Source organism: Lutra lutra, chromosome 8, assembly GCF_902655055.1.
Source record: "Lutra lutra chromosome 8, mLutLut1.2, whole genome shotgun sequence".
NCBI classification, from domain to species: domain Eukaryota; kingdom Metazoa; phylum Chordata; class Mammalia; order Carnivora; family Mustelidae; genus Lutra; species Lutra lutra.
This window is the reverse complement of record NC_062285.1, coordinates 80,279,888-80,300,821: the sequence shown is the minus strand read 5'-3', so window position 1 is coordinate 80,300,821 and position 20,934 is coordinate 80,279,888. Positions and strand designations below refer to the sequence as shown.

At 37.1% G+C, this 20,934-nt stretch overlaps 1 protein-coding gene across 6 annotated transcripts in view; it reads left to right on the top strand.

Annotated features, from left to right (window-relative positions):
- The window catches only part of DENND5B (DENN domain containing 5B), a 203,166-nt gene that overhangs the window by 130,245 nt on the left and 51,987 nt on the right, over positions 1–20,934 (top strand). For 2 of the 6 annotated variants that reach the window (XM_047740602.1, XM_047740601.1), the window contains 6 exons: positions 2,334–2,565; positions 4,858–4,941; positions 6,903–7,053; positions 16,041–16,134; positions 16,929–17,039; positions 20,175–20,306. In XM_047740602.1, the coding sequence (XP_047596558.1) occupies positions 2,334–2,565; positions 4,858–4,941; positions 6,903–7,053; positions 16,041–16,134; positions 16,929–17,039; positions 20,175–20,306 (804 nt within the window). The remainder of the gene's footprint in view (positions 1–2,333; positions 2,566–4,857; positions 4,942–6,902; positions 7,054–16,040; positions 16,135–16,928; positions 17,040–20,174; positions 20,307–20,934) is intronic. The other 4 variants (XM_047740605.1, XM_047740606.1, XM_047740603.1 and 1 more) reach the window with 3 other exon arrangements.

Below are 20,934 nucleotides of genomic sequence, written 5' to 3'. Positions count from 1 at the left end.
CTTCCTTTCCCTTCTTATGGCTCTTAGTGGGCTGTCTTACTGGTTTTGTTCATTTTTTTAACCACAGATTTTTCCTCTCTCTTCCCATTAAGAACTTATTCTTATATTTTGTATTTATCCTATGATGACATCTCAACTTCTCCATGTAAAGATAACACTTTAGTTTCAGAAGACAGTTTTACCTCATCTTAGGATCAAAAGAGAGAAAAAGTGAATGAATTAGGTTTTATGACTTTAAGATTCTGTTCCAAAGTTTGTGGGAAAGGGAGACAGAAAATGACACTGGCTTCCCATTGTCCTGCTGAAGTTGAAGCTTCTTTCTAAGGTTTACTATAGAGTCTTCTGGTGCATTCTCTGATCATATCCACCAGTTTTTTGGCTTGTTTTTGTTTTTGTTTTCCAGACAAAAGACTTAGAGGAGTGCATTAACTCTTCAGGTCAGGGTGTATTGCAGTCCTTTCCTCTGTGAGTGACAGGGCATCATCATACTGTTATTAAAATGCCTTACAGGTTTTTGCTGGATGGTAACTTTGTGTCATGAAAGACCTCTCAGAGGGGCTAATGTATTCTAAGAGGCTAATCTACAATTATGGAGTCTCTGACAAGTAAATATTCATAAACTTTTTTTGTAAAGGTGGGTAGTATCAAAGATTATTTTTTGATTGCATCAGACATTTTTTCAGTTGAAGTTTCTATATTCAAAGGAAGTTCTGATGCATTTTATATTTGAGAAAACTTCTTTAATCAAGAAGCCTTCACTTCTCCAAATGTATTCCCGCTTTTAGGTTTTCCTTTCTTATTAAGCTTAACCATTTTTTTCCTACCTTACTCAGAACTAATCTGTGTATACTCATGATTTATCCTTGAGGCAATTCAAATTCTTATCTAAATTGAGCGCTGGTACTCTCTTCCTTCTTAATCTTTATGTAGCTTCAGACTATAAATGGAATTCTTTTTATATAACTACTAGAGAAATGGAAATTTCATGTGGATTCCAGAAGGCTTGTAATCATTTCATTTTTCACTAGGAAAATGTACAGGACTATCACATACCTAGTGAGCCTCCAAGCCAAGTCTTTGCTGACTGAAGTGTTGTAGTCCATGAGGATCTGAATATCAAAAGTCAGATATTTGGCCCGTTTAAGGGGGGGTGGAAGGTGGTTGCTCTAGAAAAAGTAAAATTGATATTTATCTATAAAATACCTTTTGAAGAGGCGAACTGATTTTTAGAGACTACTGTGAACCTTTAGCTGGCTATTTGGATTTATGTAAATACATCTGAACTGTGGAGACACTTAGATTAAATAAGTGGGTTTCTATAAGGAACTTTTTTAAAGGCTTCCTACGTTTTAGAATGAAAAATACATATGCTAGCCCAATGAGTATTAAGGAGACTAATCTTATGTCAGAACTTACCCTTCCATCTTTCGCCTTCTAGTTTCTGCCACACTGCACCTACTCAAAAGAGTGAAGAGCAGAATCAACCCACCAGCTGAAATAGTAATTTACTTCCAAATTTCAGCTAATATCAGACTGTGACTAGAATTCCTATAACACGTGGACCTGAAGAACCACAGAAAAACAAACACTTTGAACTAGGAACTGATCGCTATTTACTGAACCATTCCATGCACCCGACAGCTGGTAACAGAAACGTGCAGCTGGTTGTACATGTTTTCCAAAGGCTCAGCTTGCTCTGGATGGTTTTTCAGGCAATACCTTTTTTTCATTGTTAAGGTCCAGACTCTTTAAACAGCACAGGTCTGGAAGGAGTTTGATCTTGAATTAGCCCTTATCCATCAGTCTCAAACAGTGTTGGGGACCTAGGAAAACATCTAATTGACAAAGATTTTATTCATGAGCACAGATTCCATGATTTTTGTAAGGTTATTGCTTATTTATCTCAGTTGTATCCATTGATCACATCAGTGCCTTATGACTCAAAGGTATATTGCATAGGCTAGGAATAGAGAGCAGAAAAAAAATCACAGCTCACTGGGAAAGGGGTCAAAATTCCTGGTAAGTGAAGAGGATGATTGATGATATTGCAGTAACTGATCCACCATCTTTCATTAGTGATACCATCTTTTCTACCTAATGATCATGAGTACCAGAATGTAAATCAGTTTTGAAAGGATCAAGCTAAAGGCCTAAGCAACCTAAATTCCATGAATTTAGAAGAAGGGATTTTTTTGAGATTTTTAAATATCTAGCATCAGTTTTGCATGTTACACAATTTTTTAAAAAATGACATCACCAGCAAATTTTCAGATTTATCATAAAGTACTAAGATAGCCACTTTGCACTAATAATTTCTAATTATCTCATTACAGGCTTCCTTTCTCTCTGACCAGCCTGAGCCTTACCTGCCATTTCTTTCACGCTTCATTGAAACACAGATGTTTGCCACCTTTATTGATAATAAAATTATGTCTCAGTGGGAAGAGAAGGATTCATTGCTTCGGGTCTTTGACTCTCGGATTGAGAAGATGAGACTGTATAATGTAAGGGCACCCACCTTGAGGACATCTATTTATCAGAAATGCAGCACTTTAAAAGAAGCAGGTACATTTGTCATGCCTTTTAAAATTAAAATCCATGATTGTTTCTTTTTACACATTGTTAGCCTTATAAACCAAAAATTAATTTTCAGTTTTAGACTTCATGGCTAATCCTTTATACTGTATCAGGTGCTTTCTGTAGTTTTGTTTCCTTCTGTTTCTGTGAGTTAATATCCATTCCATTCCTATGTGACATTCCTCTGCTCTTAGAAGAGAAAAAACAGGGGTGCCTAGATGGCTTAGATAGGCATCCAACTCTTGATTTCAGCTAGGTCATGATCTTAGGTTCTTGAGATTGAACCTCGTGTCTGGCTCCATGCTGGGCGTGGAGATTGTTTCTCTCAAGATTCTTTCTCTTTTCCTCTGCTCTTTACCCTCCAAAAAAGAAAAAGAAAGAAGGGGGGAGAAACAGTAACAAATTAAATGGAATATAACCATAAGGTTGCTGTGAATTTTGTCTTACTCTCTTTTATTGCCTTAATTGAAAAAATAAAAATTTTTCTTGCTGCTTATGTTGCCTTTTTACTTCTCACTTCTTTTCTCTTCATTAAAGGAAAGAAAAGTATTAATTTAAAGTAATAAATTTGAGACGTTGCCTAATTTACTTGACAGTATATTTGCTCTTTAGTGGTGCCATTAATTTTTAATAGTTTCACTTACTGAAATTAAATCTCTGGATTCCTGTATTCAAATTAGAGTTTTTCCAACTCTGACATAGTTTTTCCCTTAGAGGATCATGAGTCTTGACCAGTCTTGTCTGGCAGTATTTATAGTTCATTAAATAAGTAATCATATTAATAGCCAGTATTTACCAAGTACTTACTATGTGCCAAACATCGTATCACATGTTTTACATGCATTTTGCATTTTATCTTAACAATGGGGGAGAATAGGCACATTTACTTCCTGTCTTATTTGTGTCCTCATTTTACAGTTGAGAAAGCTGAGAGGTTAGGTAACATGCTTATGATTGCATAGCTAGTGATTGATGGAGCATGATTTGAACTTAGATTTGACCAATTCTAGCACCTAGAGCCTTAATACCACATTAAACATTAAATTAAACATATTTAATAAAGAAACATTTGAAGTAGGATGCCTGGGTGGCTCAGTTGGTTAAGTGTCTGCCTTTAGCTCAGATCATAATGCCAGGGTCCTGGGATCGAGTCCCACATTGGGCTCCTTGCTCAGCGGGGAGCCTGCTTCTCCCTCTGCCTGCCGCTCCCCCTGCTTGTGCTCTCACAAGTAAGTAAATAAATAAAATCTTTTTAAAAAAATGTGAAGTGTACCAATCCACCCAATTTTATATGTTTATACCTTGTTCCTAACACTTTCTTTGCCAGAAAAACTGATACCCATCACCTGAGTGCCACCCCTTTTTTTTGTTTATTTTCATTTTTTTCACCTTTCTAATACAGAAGCTATTTGAGCAAGTTTTCCTCTGGAGGAAAAGGCAGGAAAGAGTTTCTTGCTCTGTTTCCATGCTTGCCTTTCTCACTTTATTTAAATAGAACGGTCACAGGAGTGGTGATGCTGTAGTTATAACATATTCAAGGAAAGAAATATGTAAATGATGTCTTTATATAGTCTTAAAAGGTCTCTTTGATAACTCACTGAAACATCATACTGTTGTATTCCCACATACAAGGGTAGATCTTGGAGCCCCTTCAGGAAGTGGCAGTTACCTCTGTGTTTCTGGAAAGTGAGGGAGTGGAATGAATGTAATTGTCTATGCCTATTCAGAGAATAGTATGACTTTCAGTGCTTTAATAGCCATGTGAATAAGATAATGCTTTGTTAAGAAAATTTCATTCCTCCCTTCCTGACAATTTTTTTAATGGAGCTAAGCACTGATTTCTTTATTTGTGTGCTTCCTGAAAATCTTTTCAGTTAAAATAGATTTTCTGTCAGCCTCTCAAAAAGTTTGACATTCCCACTGTCATCACAGAAATTATATAATACTCTTGAAAATATACCATTATAGATTTAACATATGAAAATGAGATTAAGCTAAAGCTTAGTCTCCCAGGAACCTAATTTATCAAAGACTTTTTTTTTTTTTTTTTTTTTTTTTTTTAAGTAAAAGGCAGCTGGCTGTAACTGTATCTATCCCCCATAAATGGTGGTTATTTCTTTCACTAGGTAACATTATCCTCTTCCCACCCCCCCCCCCCACAACAAAAACTATAGAGATTGACATTTTGTTGTTTTGTATAGATTTTTATTGGTTTTTGTCCTTTGTTATTTTGCTTTTATTTTTGTTTTGCCTCTAACTAAAAAGAATTTTGATTTGCAGGTGAACTCTTTAGGCAGAGGCTATCTGCTGTTGATACTGTGGCACCAGAACATCATGATTTCTGTGTAGAAAGACAAGTTGATAGTAATACAGAGTTTTTCTTTTTTTCTTACCAATCACATAAAATGAGTATTGGCACAAACCCTTGAAAATCTAACAGGCCCATGACCTCTCAAAGCAGGCATTTAATAATTTCTGAATGTTCAGTATTCACTGGTGGTATAATTACTGAAAAGTAACATTGCATTATGCTCCCTATGGCAATCTTCAGTATAAACCCCAGAGTAACTTATTGTGAATCATGCTTTTTGTTTTTAAAAAGCTTCCTGACTAAAGAAGAATAATTCAATATCAGATGGATTTCTCTGTCATTTTAAATCCAGCAGAAAAAACTGAAGCTACTTTTTTCCCCCTTTCATAAAAACAGAAGCATTCATTGGCAGAGATGGAATTTTGTAGTATTTCATGGAACATAAAATTGGCAGGGACTTTCAGACCATTCCGTGCCATGAATCTAAGCTTTATTTTGCCTGAACCATTTGTTAATTAAGTGTTTTATAAATATTAGGAAGCACGGAGACTATAGATAGGGTTGTGGAGAGCCAGAGGGCATCATTGAAAATTAAATACCATTTCACATTAAAACATGGCATTCTTTCACCCAACATAGACCACATGGACGATGTTTTAAGAGAAGTTGCAAGTTACACATTAAAAATAAAATGAAATTGAAGAAGTTTTTGAATAAATTCATGTGAATTATAAAGGAAAAAGTAGGGAAGTTTGAAGTAGGTATCTAATATTGTGAAGTTTAAGCCATAGAGGGTGATAGTGGCATCTGCAAAAACATCCCTTAATGCTGTCATCAAGCAGAAGGAACTGGCTTAGGTGAAGCATGAATCTCACAGAAGATGGTATTAAGCATGTTCATTTGACAGGTGTGGAATAGGTCATGGACGGACTCCTCTCCACTCAAAAAGAAAGTTTTTAAGACTATGTATAGGGAATAACCAGCAGCACTCAATCTGCTGATATTGAAGTCAGCAAAATAAACTGGTTCCATGAAATACTTATAAAAATACCTCTTTACTTCTTTTGAATCCCAAGATTAGCAGTTCCCAGAGTGTGCTGTTTATGACACCACGACAATTACTGCTTGTTTTCCCCTTTTAGTCATCTGTAGGCAAAGGATTAAAGGCCTAGTCTTGCTTCATAAATATATTTTCTCTTGAAAACTCAATTCATAAAAACATTTAAGATCAGATTTTTCTACTACAGAAATAGTTTGCTCTTTCTTGGGTCTTTGAGATATCCTCCTAACTTTAAATGGTTTAAAATAGAAATCTTAGTAATTCCTATCTTTTAACTTCAGCCTAATTTATTCTTCAAAAGTCAGTTTCTTTTCCTCTGGACATTTTCTAAATGCCTGCTTATTTTATAGTTCTCTGCATTACCCCTCTTGATCTAATAAACACTCCTAAATGACTCCTACTAATGAGAATGTGACTGTTACTAAAAGTGAAGTAATAAACTTTACACCATTTCTTGTGTTTACAAATGGAGAACTATGGATATTTAATGGGTCTTTGTACAAAGAAGTAAAGTAATATAAGGCTACTGTGCTTGCTTTTCCTTCCCTGTCTTTCAGTTCAAGGCCAACGTTTTGTTTGCCATCATTTTCTTAAATGTACTTAGAACCGTATTTTCATTAAGAAAATATTTTTCTTAAATATTTACCATTGAAATATTGAAGTATTAAAATACTGAATATCCCACTTAATGGAAACTTGTTTCAGTCTATAGATTTTTAACCCTGCTGCCCTGCTTTTGACAGAGACAGCACGTACCATGAAAATTAGTCATCTAGTAGTCACTTAAAATTAGTCTTTTTATACTTAACATTACACTGATTTCTCAAGAGCTTTTATAAAAATCTATTTTAGAATGTCAGAAATAATTAATTCCTTGGTGCATGACTGGAGGAAGCATTGTTTTAAGGTTTAGCCAATGAAATGCCTCTAATTTATTCTAAACTTAATTTATAGCCCAATCAATTGAGCAGCGACTAATGAAAATGGATCACACTGCAATCCACCCACATCTGCTTGATATGAAAATTGGTCAAGGCAAATATGAGCAAGGGTTCTTTCCAAAGTTACAGTCTGATGTCTTGGCAACAGGACCAACTAATAACAAGTAAGCAAGCACTTTCTTCACTTGAGCAGTGGGTTGAAGGGGTAAGTGAAGGGTTCAGTGCTGTGCAGCTCTAATGGGGCATTTTAATCATTAAATATCTTATCAGTTTGATCACTTTCTTCAAAGGCCAAATCAATTCATTCGGAATATGAGTATTTGACTTTTAATTCCATCATGTAAAAAATCCAAAGACAAGGTTTTTTTCCTTTTTAATGTAATGTACACTTGGGGATAGTTTGACTTTAAATTACTATTTAAATATAATGCTAATATTGTCTAATGGAATTTTAAAAATTATATTTTCTCTGCCTGTATTAGTTTCCTAGGACTGCTATACAAAGTACTACAAATTTGGTGGCTTTTACAACAGAAATTTGGGGTGCCTGGGTGGCTCAGTGGGTTAAAGCCTCTGCTTTCGGCTCAGGTCGTGATCCCAGGGTCCTGGGATCAAGCCCCGCATTGGGCCCTCTGCTCAGCAGGGAGCCTGCTTCCTCCTCTCTCTCTGCCTGCCTCTCTGCCTACTTGTGATCTCTGTCAAATAAATAAATAAAATCTTTTAAAAAAAATTTATTCTTTCACAATTCTGGAAGTTAGAATTCCAAAAATGAGATGTTGGCCAGGCCATTCTCCCTCCAATACCTCTAAAGGAGGAGCCTTACTTGCTTCTTTAACTCGTGCTGGCCTCAGGGATTCCTTGACTTCTAGTAGTGCTAATTCCAGTCTCTGTCTCTGTCTTCATATCCCTCTATATCTGAGACCAAATTTCCTTTTTCTTACAATGACACCAGTCTTACTGGCTTAGGGCCCACCCTAGTAACCTCATCTTAACTTGATTACATGTGCAAAGACCCTGTTACCAAATAAGGTAACGTTCATAGGTATTGAGTTTAAGACTTCAACATATCATGGAGGGAAGAGTGTGTGAGGGGGGACACATTTCAACCCATAACACCACCTTTGTACTTTTTAAGTATCAAGTTCAAAAATTACAAAACAATCAAAAATAAAGATAAATTCTATCATTCTTTTTTTTTTTTTTAAGATTTTATTTATTTATTTGACAGATAGAGATCACAGGTAGGCAGAGAGGCAGGCAGAGAGAGAGAGGAGGAAGCAGGCTCCCCGCCGAGCAAAGAGCCCGATGCGGGGCTCGATCCCGGGACCCCGAGATCATGACCTGAGCTGAAGGCAGAGGCTTTAACCCACTGAGCCACCCAGGCGCCCCAAATTCTATCATTCTTTATGGTAAATGATTCCATTCAGAAAATATCTGAATATGATTAGAATTGAAAAGAGTTCTTTGGGTTTAAGGGAATTCTTGATTTTGAGTGAATACATTGTTTTATTAATGAGGAATAAAAGAGGATTTTACAAGAAAGGACACGAAGGTATTAAAGGGAAATACAGTTAAGTTGCAAAGAAGGAGCTTAGAATCGGAAATCAATAATTATGGAATTTAGTTCATTCTTAACCTCTAACCAGGAACCTTGGACAGGTTGGAATCATTTGCCCCTTTCTCACCTGAAAATATTCTTTTAATATTCTACAACACCTGTCACCTTACAAAAGTGGCTCAGAGGTGGAAGGGAAAAAGCCAGGCTATGGCAAAGAAGACTGAGGTAAAAGACTGGGTACACAAGATGAAAGTGGCATTGAGGTACCTGAATTTTCACAAAGTAACTAGAGAATCAGTGAGGGGAATAAAAAGGAGGTAGAATGATGTCTTGACCTAAAAGGCCTATACTAAATAAGTAATGGGAAGGTTCTCGAAAGATGGTTTAAAAGTATGAACTTCCTATTTTCTAGATGAATTGCTAAACTTGCAAATTTTTGGTACTTGCCTCTTTATTTCCTAAGGTGTTTGTCAGGTGTTTTCCTCTTAGTCAGGAAAAAGGAAAACATAGTAAATTATCTATATAATAAGTGATGGTAAGAGTTGGTTTAATTTGATAAACACTGTTCTGAGGTAGGTAGTGTGGTATTTGGAATTTCTTGGGGTACATGTATATGTGGCAGTATTTGTGTATTCTTGTGTTTGTACTGCTAATACCCTATTTTTAATAACCTGAAAGGAATGAACCCCTTACCATTTTCCAGCTGAAGGTGATCCTTTAAATGTTTCTTAAATGTGTTGGAATAATTGATTGGTTTAGTTCCAAATGTGAGAAAGCTATAGTGATACCAAACACATCAAAAGGGAGTAAGTGGTATGTATGGATTAAGGAAAACAGTTACAGTACCATTTACATTGCTGCTGCTTTTCCTTTTAGAATCTAATATTTATCATCATAAATATATACCCCTTAACAGATGTCAGTCAGAAAACTTAGAAATTGGGGCACCTGGGTGGCTCAGTCATTAAGCGTCTGCCTTCCGCTTAGGTCATGGTCTCAGCATTGTGGGATCAGAGCCCTGCATCCTGGCTCCCTGCTCAGCGGGAGGCCTGCTTCTCCCTCTCCCAACCCCTCTGCTTCTGTTCCCTCTCTCGCTGTCTCTCTCTCTCTGTCAAATGCATAAATATTATTTAAAAAAAAAAAAAAAAAAACTTGAAAATTTTCATCAGTGGATCAAAGTAATTATTCTTCTTTCCTTTTTTCTGCTTCCAAATATACCTTTTCTGCCAATGGGGGCTTTTCCATGCCAAGAGGAGGGTGGTTATGGAGTTGATCTGCTGATAATAATAGCTAATATTAAGCTGGTTCTATACTGGCTTCTCTGCTGACTGCTCTGAGTACATTAACTCCTTTTACAAACCTGTCCCTATATATAAAACCTATATTGTTTTACCCATTTTATAAATGAGGTTCAGAGAGATTCAGCAACTTGCTTCAAGATCACTAAAATAGCTAGGAAGTGTTGAAACTAAGATTTGAACCTAAGTCTGCTGATTCGGGGGCTCAAGCTCTTAAGTGTTAAACAATATATACATACTGTCTGGCTCAGTTACTTCAAAAAGGGTGACAGATGCCTTTTGTTACTTTTGGAGTTGGAAGCTGTGTTTTGGTAGCCCCCAAGAAATTTTGAATGACCTAAAATATTGAACATAAATGTGTACTTTGGGAAAGAGAGGTAAGTACCAAAAATTTTATAATACATAGTTTCACAAGTGATCTGAAAGAAACATCGTATATTTAAGCCATCTTTCAAGAACCATATTATGACTTATTTAGTTTGGGCCATTTAGGTCAAAAGACATAATTCTAATTCTTTTTTATTGCCTTCATTGATCTCTTAAGTGCTTTCTGAAAATTCAGGGCTCAATGCCACTTCCGTTCTGTGTATTCAATGTAACAAGATCTTCCACAATGAAAGAGCCCTCACATACCTCACTTTCTGCCTTAAACTGGACTCTCTTAAAAGGGTTGGTCCTCAAGAAGATAGAACAATTCTCTGAGAAGCAAGAGATTTGTAGGCACCATCTTCCCCAGTGAAGAACTACATGAAGCAGTGGTTGAGGTCAAATAGCCTAACCCTGAAGACAGTGGCATTATTATGTGTTGGTAGGAGTCTGAGCCTGGGTTACTGGCAAAGGTAGCAGTGGAACTCAGGTCTCCTTACTCCAGGTACTGTGTTCATGATTTCTCATTCATAAACCCCAGAGGTCTGGAAAATTTTCAGTCAGTATCCGTTTACATATTTGGAAAAGAAGTGCTATGAATTACATCAGTGGAGCTTACAACTCTTGAAGAGATGTTGAACATTATGGGGTTCAAACTTTCCAGGTGATGGTACTGGATATAATGTTGTTTTTCAAAAATGAGAATTTTCCATCAGAATAGACTAATCATCAGTTCACTTATTTCTCCTGAGTTTGTAAAATACCCTAAATGTTTGAATTATTTCATATTAGTATTTAAGTAGTTTTTATTTTCTTTTAATAGCATTAGATTACTCATTCGTTCATTTGACAAAAATTTATGGAACCCTGACTGTATGTGAGGCAGTGTCCTATTCAGTGGGAGTTTAGCAATGAACAAAACAACAAAAATCCCTGCTTTTAAGGAGGAGGAAACAAACTTAATATGTAAAATAAATAACTTAATAAAGATAAGATTTGTGAAGAAGAATGAAGCAGAAAACAGAAGTAAGGAGCATTAAGGAGGGAAGATTTCAACTTTAAATTTTACTGCCTTGTTTTCTTGCTTTTAATCTTGTATATAACCCCAAGGTCTCTCATTTCTAGACTGAAACCCAAGTATTACATTTTCAGGTAGATTTTAGTCTGAAAGAAAAAAAATCTAAGAACTCATTGCACAATAAGGAGATGTATAACCATGCTTCTGCAAATGGCTGATCAACTGTTAGAATTTCATATGCTGCTTACAAAGCCAAAGCAAATAAGCAGTCATTTGTATTTTAGCAAATGTGATCATCTTTGATAAAAATAGAGATTTTGATAAAAATGAGATTTAATAATGAAAAGAAAAAAGTAATTCCTTAACAAGACCAGGAATGTGTAGACTTCACAGTAACTTTTTTTTTATTCTTTTTTATTCATAGTAATTACCTTAAGCAGATGATCATATCCCTGTTTTGAAGATAAAATAGGGCATTTTGTCCCACAGCATGTATAGTGAGATGCTAAGTGTATCGTGTAAGTTAGTATTTATCCTTTCCTTTACCTAAAGCCTTTTCCACTTTTGCCTGCCAAGGGAATTGTTCTGCCATTTATATTCTACTCCTTTTCTTTATTCATTATATAAGTATTTCCTGTTTTTACTATTTATTTGAACTACCCTGTCCAGTAACCCTAATTTACTATCTCTCACTGACCTTTTTTGCTACATAGCTATTTCTAAGGCCTCCAGGTCTTTGTACATTTTATTTGTTACTTATATTTCCCCTTTTTTTATTATATGAATTTATCAGCTGGTATTTATAATCTGCTTCAAAGTTGTTTAAAAAAGAATTCATAAAAAAGTTTAAAAAAAAAGAATTCATGACACTGTTGAAGATGGTAAGACAGACTTCATTCAAGGGGGCCATGTAGGGACCATTGCAGTGGAAGAAAGATTGAACTCTATTCCATATACAATGTGGACAAGTAGCAATTTATAATCAAGTAGCAGAGTAGAGAGAAAATTACTAAGAGGAAACATCAGAGTTAAGGGGGAGGATTTTGACTAAACCAACCTAATAAGATTCTTGCTGAAGATAGGCCTGGGTGATAAAGGATGATAGATGATGTAGAAGCTGATTAGATATGAAGAACGATCATATGTGGAGGTTGGTGGGGCGGGGTGAGGGGGTGGTTCCCCCTGAACTGACTTAGCAAGGTTCTTGTTAAAACTGGATTTTATAAGGAAGTGCACAGATGGACCTGGGAGAAGGTTCAGGAGCCTAACTAGAGTTCGATCAAGCAAAGAATCTCTGCCAGTGTCCTAATAGGCTTTTTTCTGGATCTTCTTTCTCAGTCACTCTAGTTTTCTTTGTATCTATTTTACAGTCTTACTTTGATCCTTTACTGTTGGGACAGTTCCAGGGATTCTGTTTCAAAGATCTATCACTAGGACTTTGTACTTTTTGTCCCAACATAAGCCTATTTTTCTTAACTATTTTAAGAGGGACTACCTTTCTTGCCTTTTTTTTTTTTTTTTTTTTTTTTTAGATTTTATTTATTTGTCAGAGAGAGAGGGAGAGAGAGCGAGCACAGGCAGACAGAATGGCAGGCAGAGGCGGAGGGAGAAGCAGGCTCCCCGCCAAGCAAGGAGCCGGATGCGGGACTCGATCCCAAGACGCTGGGATCATGACCTGAGCCGAAGGCAGCTGCTTAACCGACTGAGCCACCCAGGTGTCCTGCTATTTTTTTTTTTTTTAAGATTTTATTTATTTAGGGGCACCTGGGTGGCTCAGTGGGTTGGGCCTCTGCCTTCGGCTCAGGTCATGATCTCAGGGTCCTGGGATCGAGCCCCGCATCGGGCTCTCTGCTCAGCGGTGAGCCTGCTTCCCTCTCTCTCTGCCTGCCTCTCTGCCTACTTGTGATCTCTCTCTCTCTGTCAAATGAATAAAAAAAATTTTAAAAAATTATAAAAGAAAAAAGATTTTATTTATTTATTTCACAGAGAGAGATCACAAGCAGGCAGAGAGGCAGGCAGAGAGAGAGATACAGGAGGAAGCAGGTTCTCCACTGAGCAGAGAGCCCAACGCGGGACTCGATCCCAGGACCCTGAGATCCTGACCTGAGCCGAAGGCAGAGGCTCAACCCACTGAGCCACCCAGGCACCCCTCTTGCTATTATTTTTATCATAATTATTCAATGTTCCTCTAAGTAGCAGACTGAAATGAGATGATTCAGAAACTTGAAACCAAAGGCATGCATAAATTATTTTAAGCAACAAAAGAACCCACATTCTCATTTCAAGCTTTTTGTAAATTACTTACTTTATTAAATAAAAAATTTAAAAATAATGAACTGGCAGTAATACAGTATGACTTTTTCTGAGTGGCAAAAGCATAAATTCATTTTTTAAGTTGTATATAGCTCTGTGCTGGCAAGGATGTATTCAAGAATGGATATTCTTAGAAAAGTGTGATGAATACATAGTCATGGGGATAATAAGTCAAGATTTGAAATTTTTTTTGAAATAATTTGATATAAAGTAATATATGCTCATTAGAAAATTTAGAATATTTGAAAGTGTTAGGGTAGATTTTAAAACACTCATAATACCATCACCATGAGATGCTAACATTTGCTGTTAGGCCTTCCATTGCATGGATCCTAGTGTTCATGTCCACACTTTTTTTAAACAAAATTAATATGTTATTTATACAGCATTTATCTTGTTTTCTCATTCATTAGTGTACCATGAATGTTCTGCCAAATTAATATTCCTAGCAACTTAATTTTTTTAATGACTGTGTGATATTTCATAATGTAGAGTGCACTCTCCACTCTTGAACATTTAGGTTGTTTTGAGCACATTTACTTGATTCTGAGTAACTATTGTGTTAGGGTCCGTAATCAAAGGAGCGAGACTGATACAAAGCGAAGGTCAAGCAAAGCTTTATTTCGCCCCAAGCATCGAGAATTATACTGACCGGTCAGGGCCATCTCTTGCAAAGAGGTGACCCCTCCCAGCCTCACAGACTAACTTTTATAGAGGTAGTTTAGCCGGGCTATACACAGGTGGCCAATGAGATTGCAATACACAGAGAAAACTGCACAGTCATGCTAAGTGTGCCACACACACACAAAAAAAAAACTGCTAGGTAACACACGGGTGGCCAATTGAATTTCAATTCACCCTAGTGGATATATGCACACCCCACTGATTGGATGTCTTCCACCCCTGCCCTTGTATCTAGGCTTTGCAAGCAAATTCCTCTGGGAGGGGCAGGGTCAATACAAGTTCACCGCAACAAAATGGCTCCTTCTGGCCAACCAGGCTCTTACATATTGGTTGTGAGATCTTCTGCTAACTCAAAAGCTTTTTGGAAATATTATACTTTAAACATGCATATGGAATAGAGACACATCCTAATATCAGGAACATTTCGAAGCCAAAATGTGAGTCTTGGAATAAAGGAAACACAATTTGTTATTACATACATGCTGTGAGGAATGTTCATAAACTTAAATCTTGGGCTGCATCTCTGATTATTTATTTGGAGTATATTTATAAAAGGGCCAGGTCATGTACAAACAGCCAGTAAAACAGCTTACAGGGGCTCCTGGGTGGCTCAGTCAGTTAAGCATCCAACTGTTGGTTTTGGCTCAGATCTTGATCTCAGGGTCCTGAGATTGAGTCCCACAATGGGCTCCTTACTCAGCACAGAGTCTGCTTGAAATTCTCTCTCTCCCTCTGCCCATCCCGCTCATGCTCTCTCCCTCTCCCTCTCTCTAAAGTAAATAAATAAATAAATCTTTTAAAAAAAAAACAGCTGACAGACAAGATACCAGCCCTTCAAGAGTTTATAGTAGAATTTTGTAGAAAATAGAGATAAGTGCTTATAATACACTGTGACAGGTAATAAAATTGAGGAGTTTAAGAGGGATAGTTTAGATTTGGAGGAATCGATGAACACTTTCTGTGTGGCATTGAAGCTATCTGAAAGACGAATAGAAGTCAGGGGGAAACTTCATGAAGTTTCAGAAAAACTAAAGATCCAAAGGTAAATAAGTGGAGGCCTTACATGTCATATTTTCTTTTTAAGAATTTTTTCATAAGAAGAGTGAAGAAAGAAACTTAGTGGTTAAACTGTAGAGGGTCGTAGAGAGACCAGCGTGCTTGTAAGCTGAAGGGAAATACTCCGTTGAGAGAGAAAAACTGGAGATATAGAAAAAGAGATTACTTAGTGCAGCAGGTTGAAGAAGTCAAGAGAGAATTGGTCAGGGAGTTTCTTCTAGGTGACAGAATTAGTTTTGAGCCATAGCCGATATATTTTATACTTTGGGATTAAAAGAAAGATGAGGGGTCTGTGTATACATCATGTCAGTAGAGGGCAGGAAGAAGGAGTCAAGGGTAGGTTATCAGTTGAGGGGAGGCACTTGAGGATAAAGCAGAAGGTTTGAAATTGTTTTTGAGGGGAGTGGGAGAGAGTTGAAGGGCAGGTAAAGTGATTCATAAGGAGTCATGACAGAAATCAAGAACTAATCCATATAAATAGAACAGAGAAGTAAGAGGATGGTATTCACCCAGGATTTGGGGCTCTGTTGGACGGACAGTAAAGTGGGAAGGAGAGGAGGAGATAGTGTGTATTTTTTTTTAACCTCAGTTTTTAGAAAGTATTGATTGTAGTGATGGTTGCATGTCTCGGAATATAATAAAAACCACTAAATTATATACTTTAAATGGGTGAACTATATGGTATTCAATTGTATCACAATAAACCTTTCTGTATTTAAAGAATTGATTGAAAAATAAGTAGTCTTTTATCTTAAAGAGTACATTTTTTCTATTTTAAAAATAAGTTACCACATTTTTGTATGTTTATTTCGGTTTTTGTTTTAACCTGTACCTTCTTGGGTGTGGCTCTTTTTCCAGTCGCTGGGTAAGTCGGAGTGCCACTGCACAGCGCAGGAAAGACCGCCTTCGCCAACACTCAGAGCACATTGGATTGGACAATGACCTGCGGGAGGTATGTGGGCTGCCTTCCCAGGATGCCTTATTCAGTCCAACAGTTGTCGCTGTGCAGGTTCTTCCGTATTCTTTTGCAAAATGGCTCAGTTTTATTTTAATATAGTGATCCTTTTGTACTGACATACAGCAGAAGACACCTCTTTTTTCCCCATTTTTGTAATTTTAATACACCTAAAAGTAGGCTTTAAAACAAATCTCCCTGTATACCACAGCAAGTAAAAGCTAAGTTTAAGAGAAATTTTTGGTCAGTATGTCCCTTCTAGAGAAAAAAATATACAAGAAACAGATTTTTTTTAAGTTTCAAGCATAATTGAAACTTAGTATAATTAAAGATGTATTTGTGCTTTATCCTTGGCTTGCTGACACCATTTTTTAAAGTGTTTAGAAATTATTTTTGAACTAAGATCCTTATGCTTTATTTGTACTACTTGAAAATAAAACCATAATTATACATTTGAATAATTTTAAGTACGTTTTGACTATTGTGATCAAAGAAAAATGCAATCAGAAGATCTGTTAACTATTTTCTAAACTCAGGTGTGTAGAAATAAAGCAGAAAACATCATCCCAAATATATATTGCTTTTTTGCTGAAATGTTCATACATTTATGATTTTAAACATTTTCTTAAAAACCGAAGCATAATTTGTCTAGTGCTTTTCTTTGTGCTACCATATTTTTTTCTCTCCCCTTTGCTGTGACTTTTTCATATGCATGCATGTTTTGCTTGTCTCTTTCTCTCTATCCTTTTCTTTTTTGCTTTTCTGTCATTGGCACTTCTCCATCCTCTTAGCCTTCCGGGGAACTTTTGGTCTGTCAGAACTCCATGGCATTCTGGGAGTGGGATCAGGGTCCACCTCCTCCTGCACGACTTCCTAAAAAATCCTTCTCTGAGTGCTGCCTGGTATGTTCTTTGCCTGAAAGTGCTTTGCAGATGTTCCTGAATCTTGCTTTGGTGTTCCTTGAGTTATCCACATGCGTGTGTGCGCGTAGCTGTAGAATGCCTCACTTCACCTTGTGGCATGAACTCTCAGCCTCTCCATTTTGCTCTCTACTTCCTCTTGTTTGTTACCTCTTCCTGGTGGTGTGCGCTAACAGAAGTACTTCTATACTGTTGGCAGGTAAAACTGATCACTTGAATTCCTAACTAGTGGTATTTTGAAAGGGGGGGCGGTGTAGAGGGGCCAGAGATGCAGCACATTGTTGTTCTTCCAAAGGAAAAATATATTAAATGATCAGACTCCCTTTTATTTAACCATTTTGCAGAAATAAATAATTCATTTGAACAGCTTTTCTTTTCTTGCTGGGTTTTATCTCCGTGTCTTAATAAACCCTTCCTGATCTGTTCTTTGGGGGTTTTTTTGTTGTTGTTTTGTTTTGGGGGTTTTTTATTGTTTTTTGTTTGAAATTTATTTCCTTTGTTCATGGTCTGTATTTTATGTGGTCAGAAAATTAGGTCATCAGTATAGGCTCTTAGTTCTAAGAGAAACCTTTGCGGTCATCTTGTCTAACATGACATGAAGTCCGAGAGACTTGCCCAAAGTCAAATGGACACACAAAGGCCGAGCTGGGCCTATAGCCCAGGACTGCTGATAGCCAGAATGGTACTCTTCCCAGTACCTGTGTATACCAGATTACACACAACAGCTACTCACCTGAGGGCAAGAGTAACTTCAGACTCCTGGTTTGTTGTTTTTGGCTTTAACAGAAATGAAAAAGAGCATGGTAGAAATCTCAGAAATCTGGGGTCACTTCCTTCTAGTAGTGAAATGGACTTTCTTACAAAAACATTCCCTGTGAAAGGTTTCTCTTTCTTCTCCATTTTTCACCTTAAAATACACCTTTTCCTCCAGCTGCCCCAAAGAAAATACCTTTTTATCATCACTTGTTTACTGTAAAGGCAAGTGTTCTATTTTTGCAATATGCAGAGGCAACATCACTTCTTAATGTGAGGAAGGGGCTCATATCCTTTGTGTGTATGTGCAAAGAATGTTGCTCATTCCATGGCTTCAGCAGAGCTGCTCTAAGGAGGAGACGTGGCCCTCTGGAGTTTGCTGTTGGCTAATAATTATATGTGATCTGCTATGTGCTTAGTAAATATGGCCAGTCAGAGGATAGCCCTATTCTGGCTTGTTTTCATTTATAAACTAGAACCATAAACTTTAACAGTGCTTAAATTACTTATCTAGTTATGGACTTAAACATCTAATTATTCATATATTTCAGAAAAAAGAGAAATACCAACACCTGTTCCTAGCCTCTTGCCTGTGTTTCTTACTCTTCTTCTAGCCAGTGTGTTTCTTCCTCAGCTAAATTGGATCCTTACCTCTTCTTGAGATCTGAGTCCTAGTAGTTCTCTTTGCCTTTGCACAAATCCAAAGGTTGAGGAACTCTAAGGCAGGGGAGAAATAACCCCTTCAACATTTGAAAGTTAACATTTTTTTTAATATTTGTACCACCTTAAATGTTAGGAAATATAGGTGTTACAGTTCTCAAATAGGATCTCTGCCTCATATCTCAGGTTGGTTTTTCTGAAACTTTTCATTCCTTGCTTTTTATTTTTTCGAAAACTAACTTTCAGGATGTTTTGATAGACCTTATGTAATAAGGTAATAAACTTAATTTCCCCAGGGTGATAGTTGTCTTTCATTCTCAATTTTCCCTGTTTATTGGACCCTCTAAAAGAGATTTAAGCAGAAAGATGTATACACAAATATTATGGAAACTAAATTCTTAAAGCTTTCCTTTTTTAAAAATCTGTCCTTAAAATGATTGCATTGGAAAGGAAACAGATTATTTTGTTTATGTAGTAGCAGGTAAACTGATCAGTTGAATCCCTAATCAGTGGGATTTTTTAGAAATTTGTACAAGATTTAGTAGATTATTTTTCTTCCAAAGAGGAAATATTGTAAATGCACAAACTCCCTTTTATATAAAGAATGTAAAGGATTTTACACATTTTCCCTTATAATATCAAATTCTTCCCTTAAGATAGTAAAGATAGATTTCACATATGTGCCTGTGGGAGGATGTGCTGGCTCACAATCTCTCTCTCCCCTCAACAAACTGCTAGTTTTACTATATAACTTAGAGTAGTTATTCTCTAACTATGGCCCTAAGACACCTTGGAGATTCTGCCCTATGGTCCTGATGCAAACATAAAGCATCTGGATGAGCATTGCAGGTAGCACAGAAAGAAGAGATATAACAGATGTCCTGTGGTAATCACCTGTAGTGATTTTTTTTTTCCTGGACATTCACTAACTAAAGCTCAAGAGCAGTGGGTTTCTGAGTTTCTGGGTTTCTCTCTGAGCCATCACTATCTCTGAGAGTAATATAACGTCCCCACTTTCTCTCGATTGTGGAACAAGGCAAGGGAGGGAATGTAGCAAACATGTTCAGAGTGAGTTCATAGTCTTTCTTGTGAGGTAGGGGGGCATGTTTTATGCCCATTTTACAAATAAACAAATGTGCCTGAGTTTATAAAATTAGTTGCATCCAGATTCAAGAGCTCCTGATTTTACTGTTGTGACTTGACTAGAGCAGAGGGTTGGTTCAGAGAGTGTTGTCTAAGAGGCTAGAAGTATGCTAAGTGTCTTTATCTGTGGGGAGAGGAGGAAATCACTGATCTGAGAATCACTGGGTTCTTGAAGAAACTTTGGTAATCCAGAAACCTAAATTTTTTTCATCCCTATTATGATCCTGACTAATCACAGCCTTGGGTACTCCCAATAAAATTATTAAACTAGGTGAGCTCTATCTTGTTATGAATGTTTTAACCTGACACGATTTCTGTTGTCCTCATTTTCACAGGAGTTAACAATGGTGGGGGGCGGGGGGCGAGGGTGCCGCGGGGGGAGTGCGGGGAAGGGGTGCGTAGGAATGTCCTCTGCCTATTGGTGGCGCTAAAACTTGAATTGCTATTGCATGAGTACATTTACAGCCTTTTCTGCATCTTGTTTTTCCTCACTTTTTTGTGTAATGTTAGGAAAGAAGACTATCTGATGTTTATATGTTAAAAATGCTCTTTAATTTTTAGAAGTATATGCAAGAGGCACGAAGCTTAGGAAAAAACCTGAGGCAACCCAAATTGTCAGACCTCTCTCCTGCAGTGATTGCACAAACCAACTGCAAATTTGTAGAAGGCTTATTAAAAGAATGTAGAATGAAGGTACGTATTATTCACTGATGTGAGACAGTATGCACTCAACTTCCACTTGGACTGGTAGATTTCCTAGAAGAAAACTTTTACTGGGGCATAAAGCTAACGTTCTCTTTACTGAGCTCATGAACTTTCATAGGTTCTCCAGTGCCCACAGAATCAGGGACATGGGAGCCCTGCACAGTTTTTCCTCAACCTTTTCAGCCATTGCTGTCTTCCTCTAAAACATGAACAGATATTAAGCCAGTCAAAAGTTGTAGGGCACTGGCTGGCTGAGTTGGTAGAGCATGCAACTCTTTGGGGACTTTTTGTTTGTTTGTTTGTTTGTTTTGTTTTGTTATTTAGAGAGAGAGTGAGGGGAGGGGCAGAGGGAAATAATCTTCCAGCAGCCTTCTCACTGAGCACAGAGCCCAGTGCGGGACTCAATTTCATGACCCTGAGATCATGACTTAAGCTGAAATCAAGAGTTGGACACTTAACTGACTGAGCCACCCAGGCACCTGGCACATATGACTCTTAATCTCAGGGTCATGTGCTTGAGCCCCGTGTTGGATGTGGAGCCTGCTTTAAAAAGTGTGCAGGAATGTGGTTGTTTTATATGAAAGGTAACACATTTTTTTGTATAGAATCTTGTCCA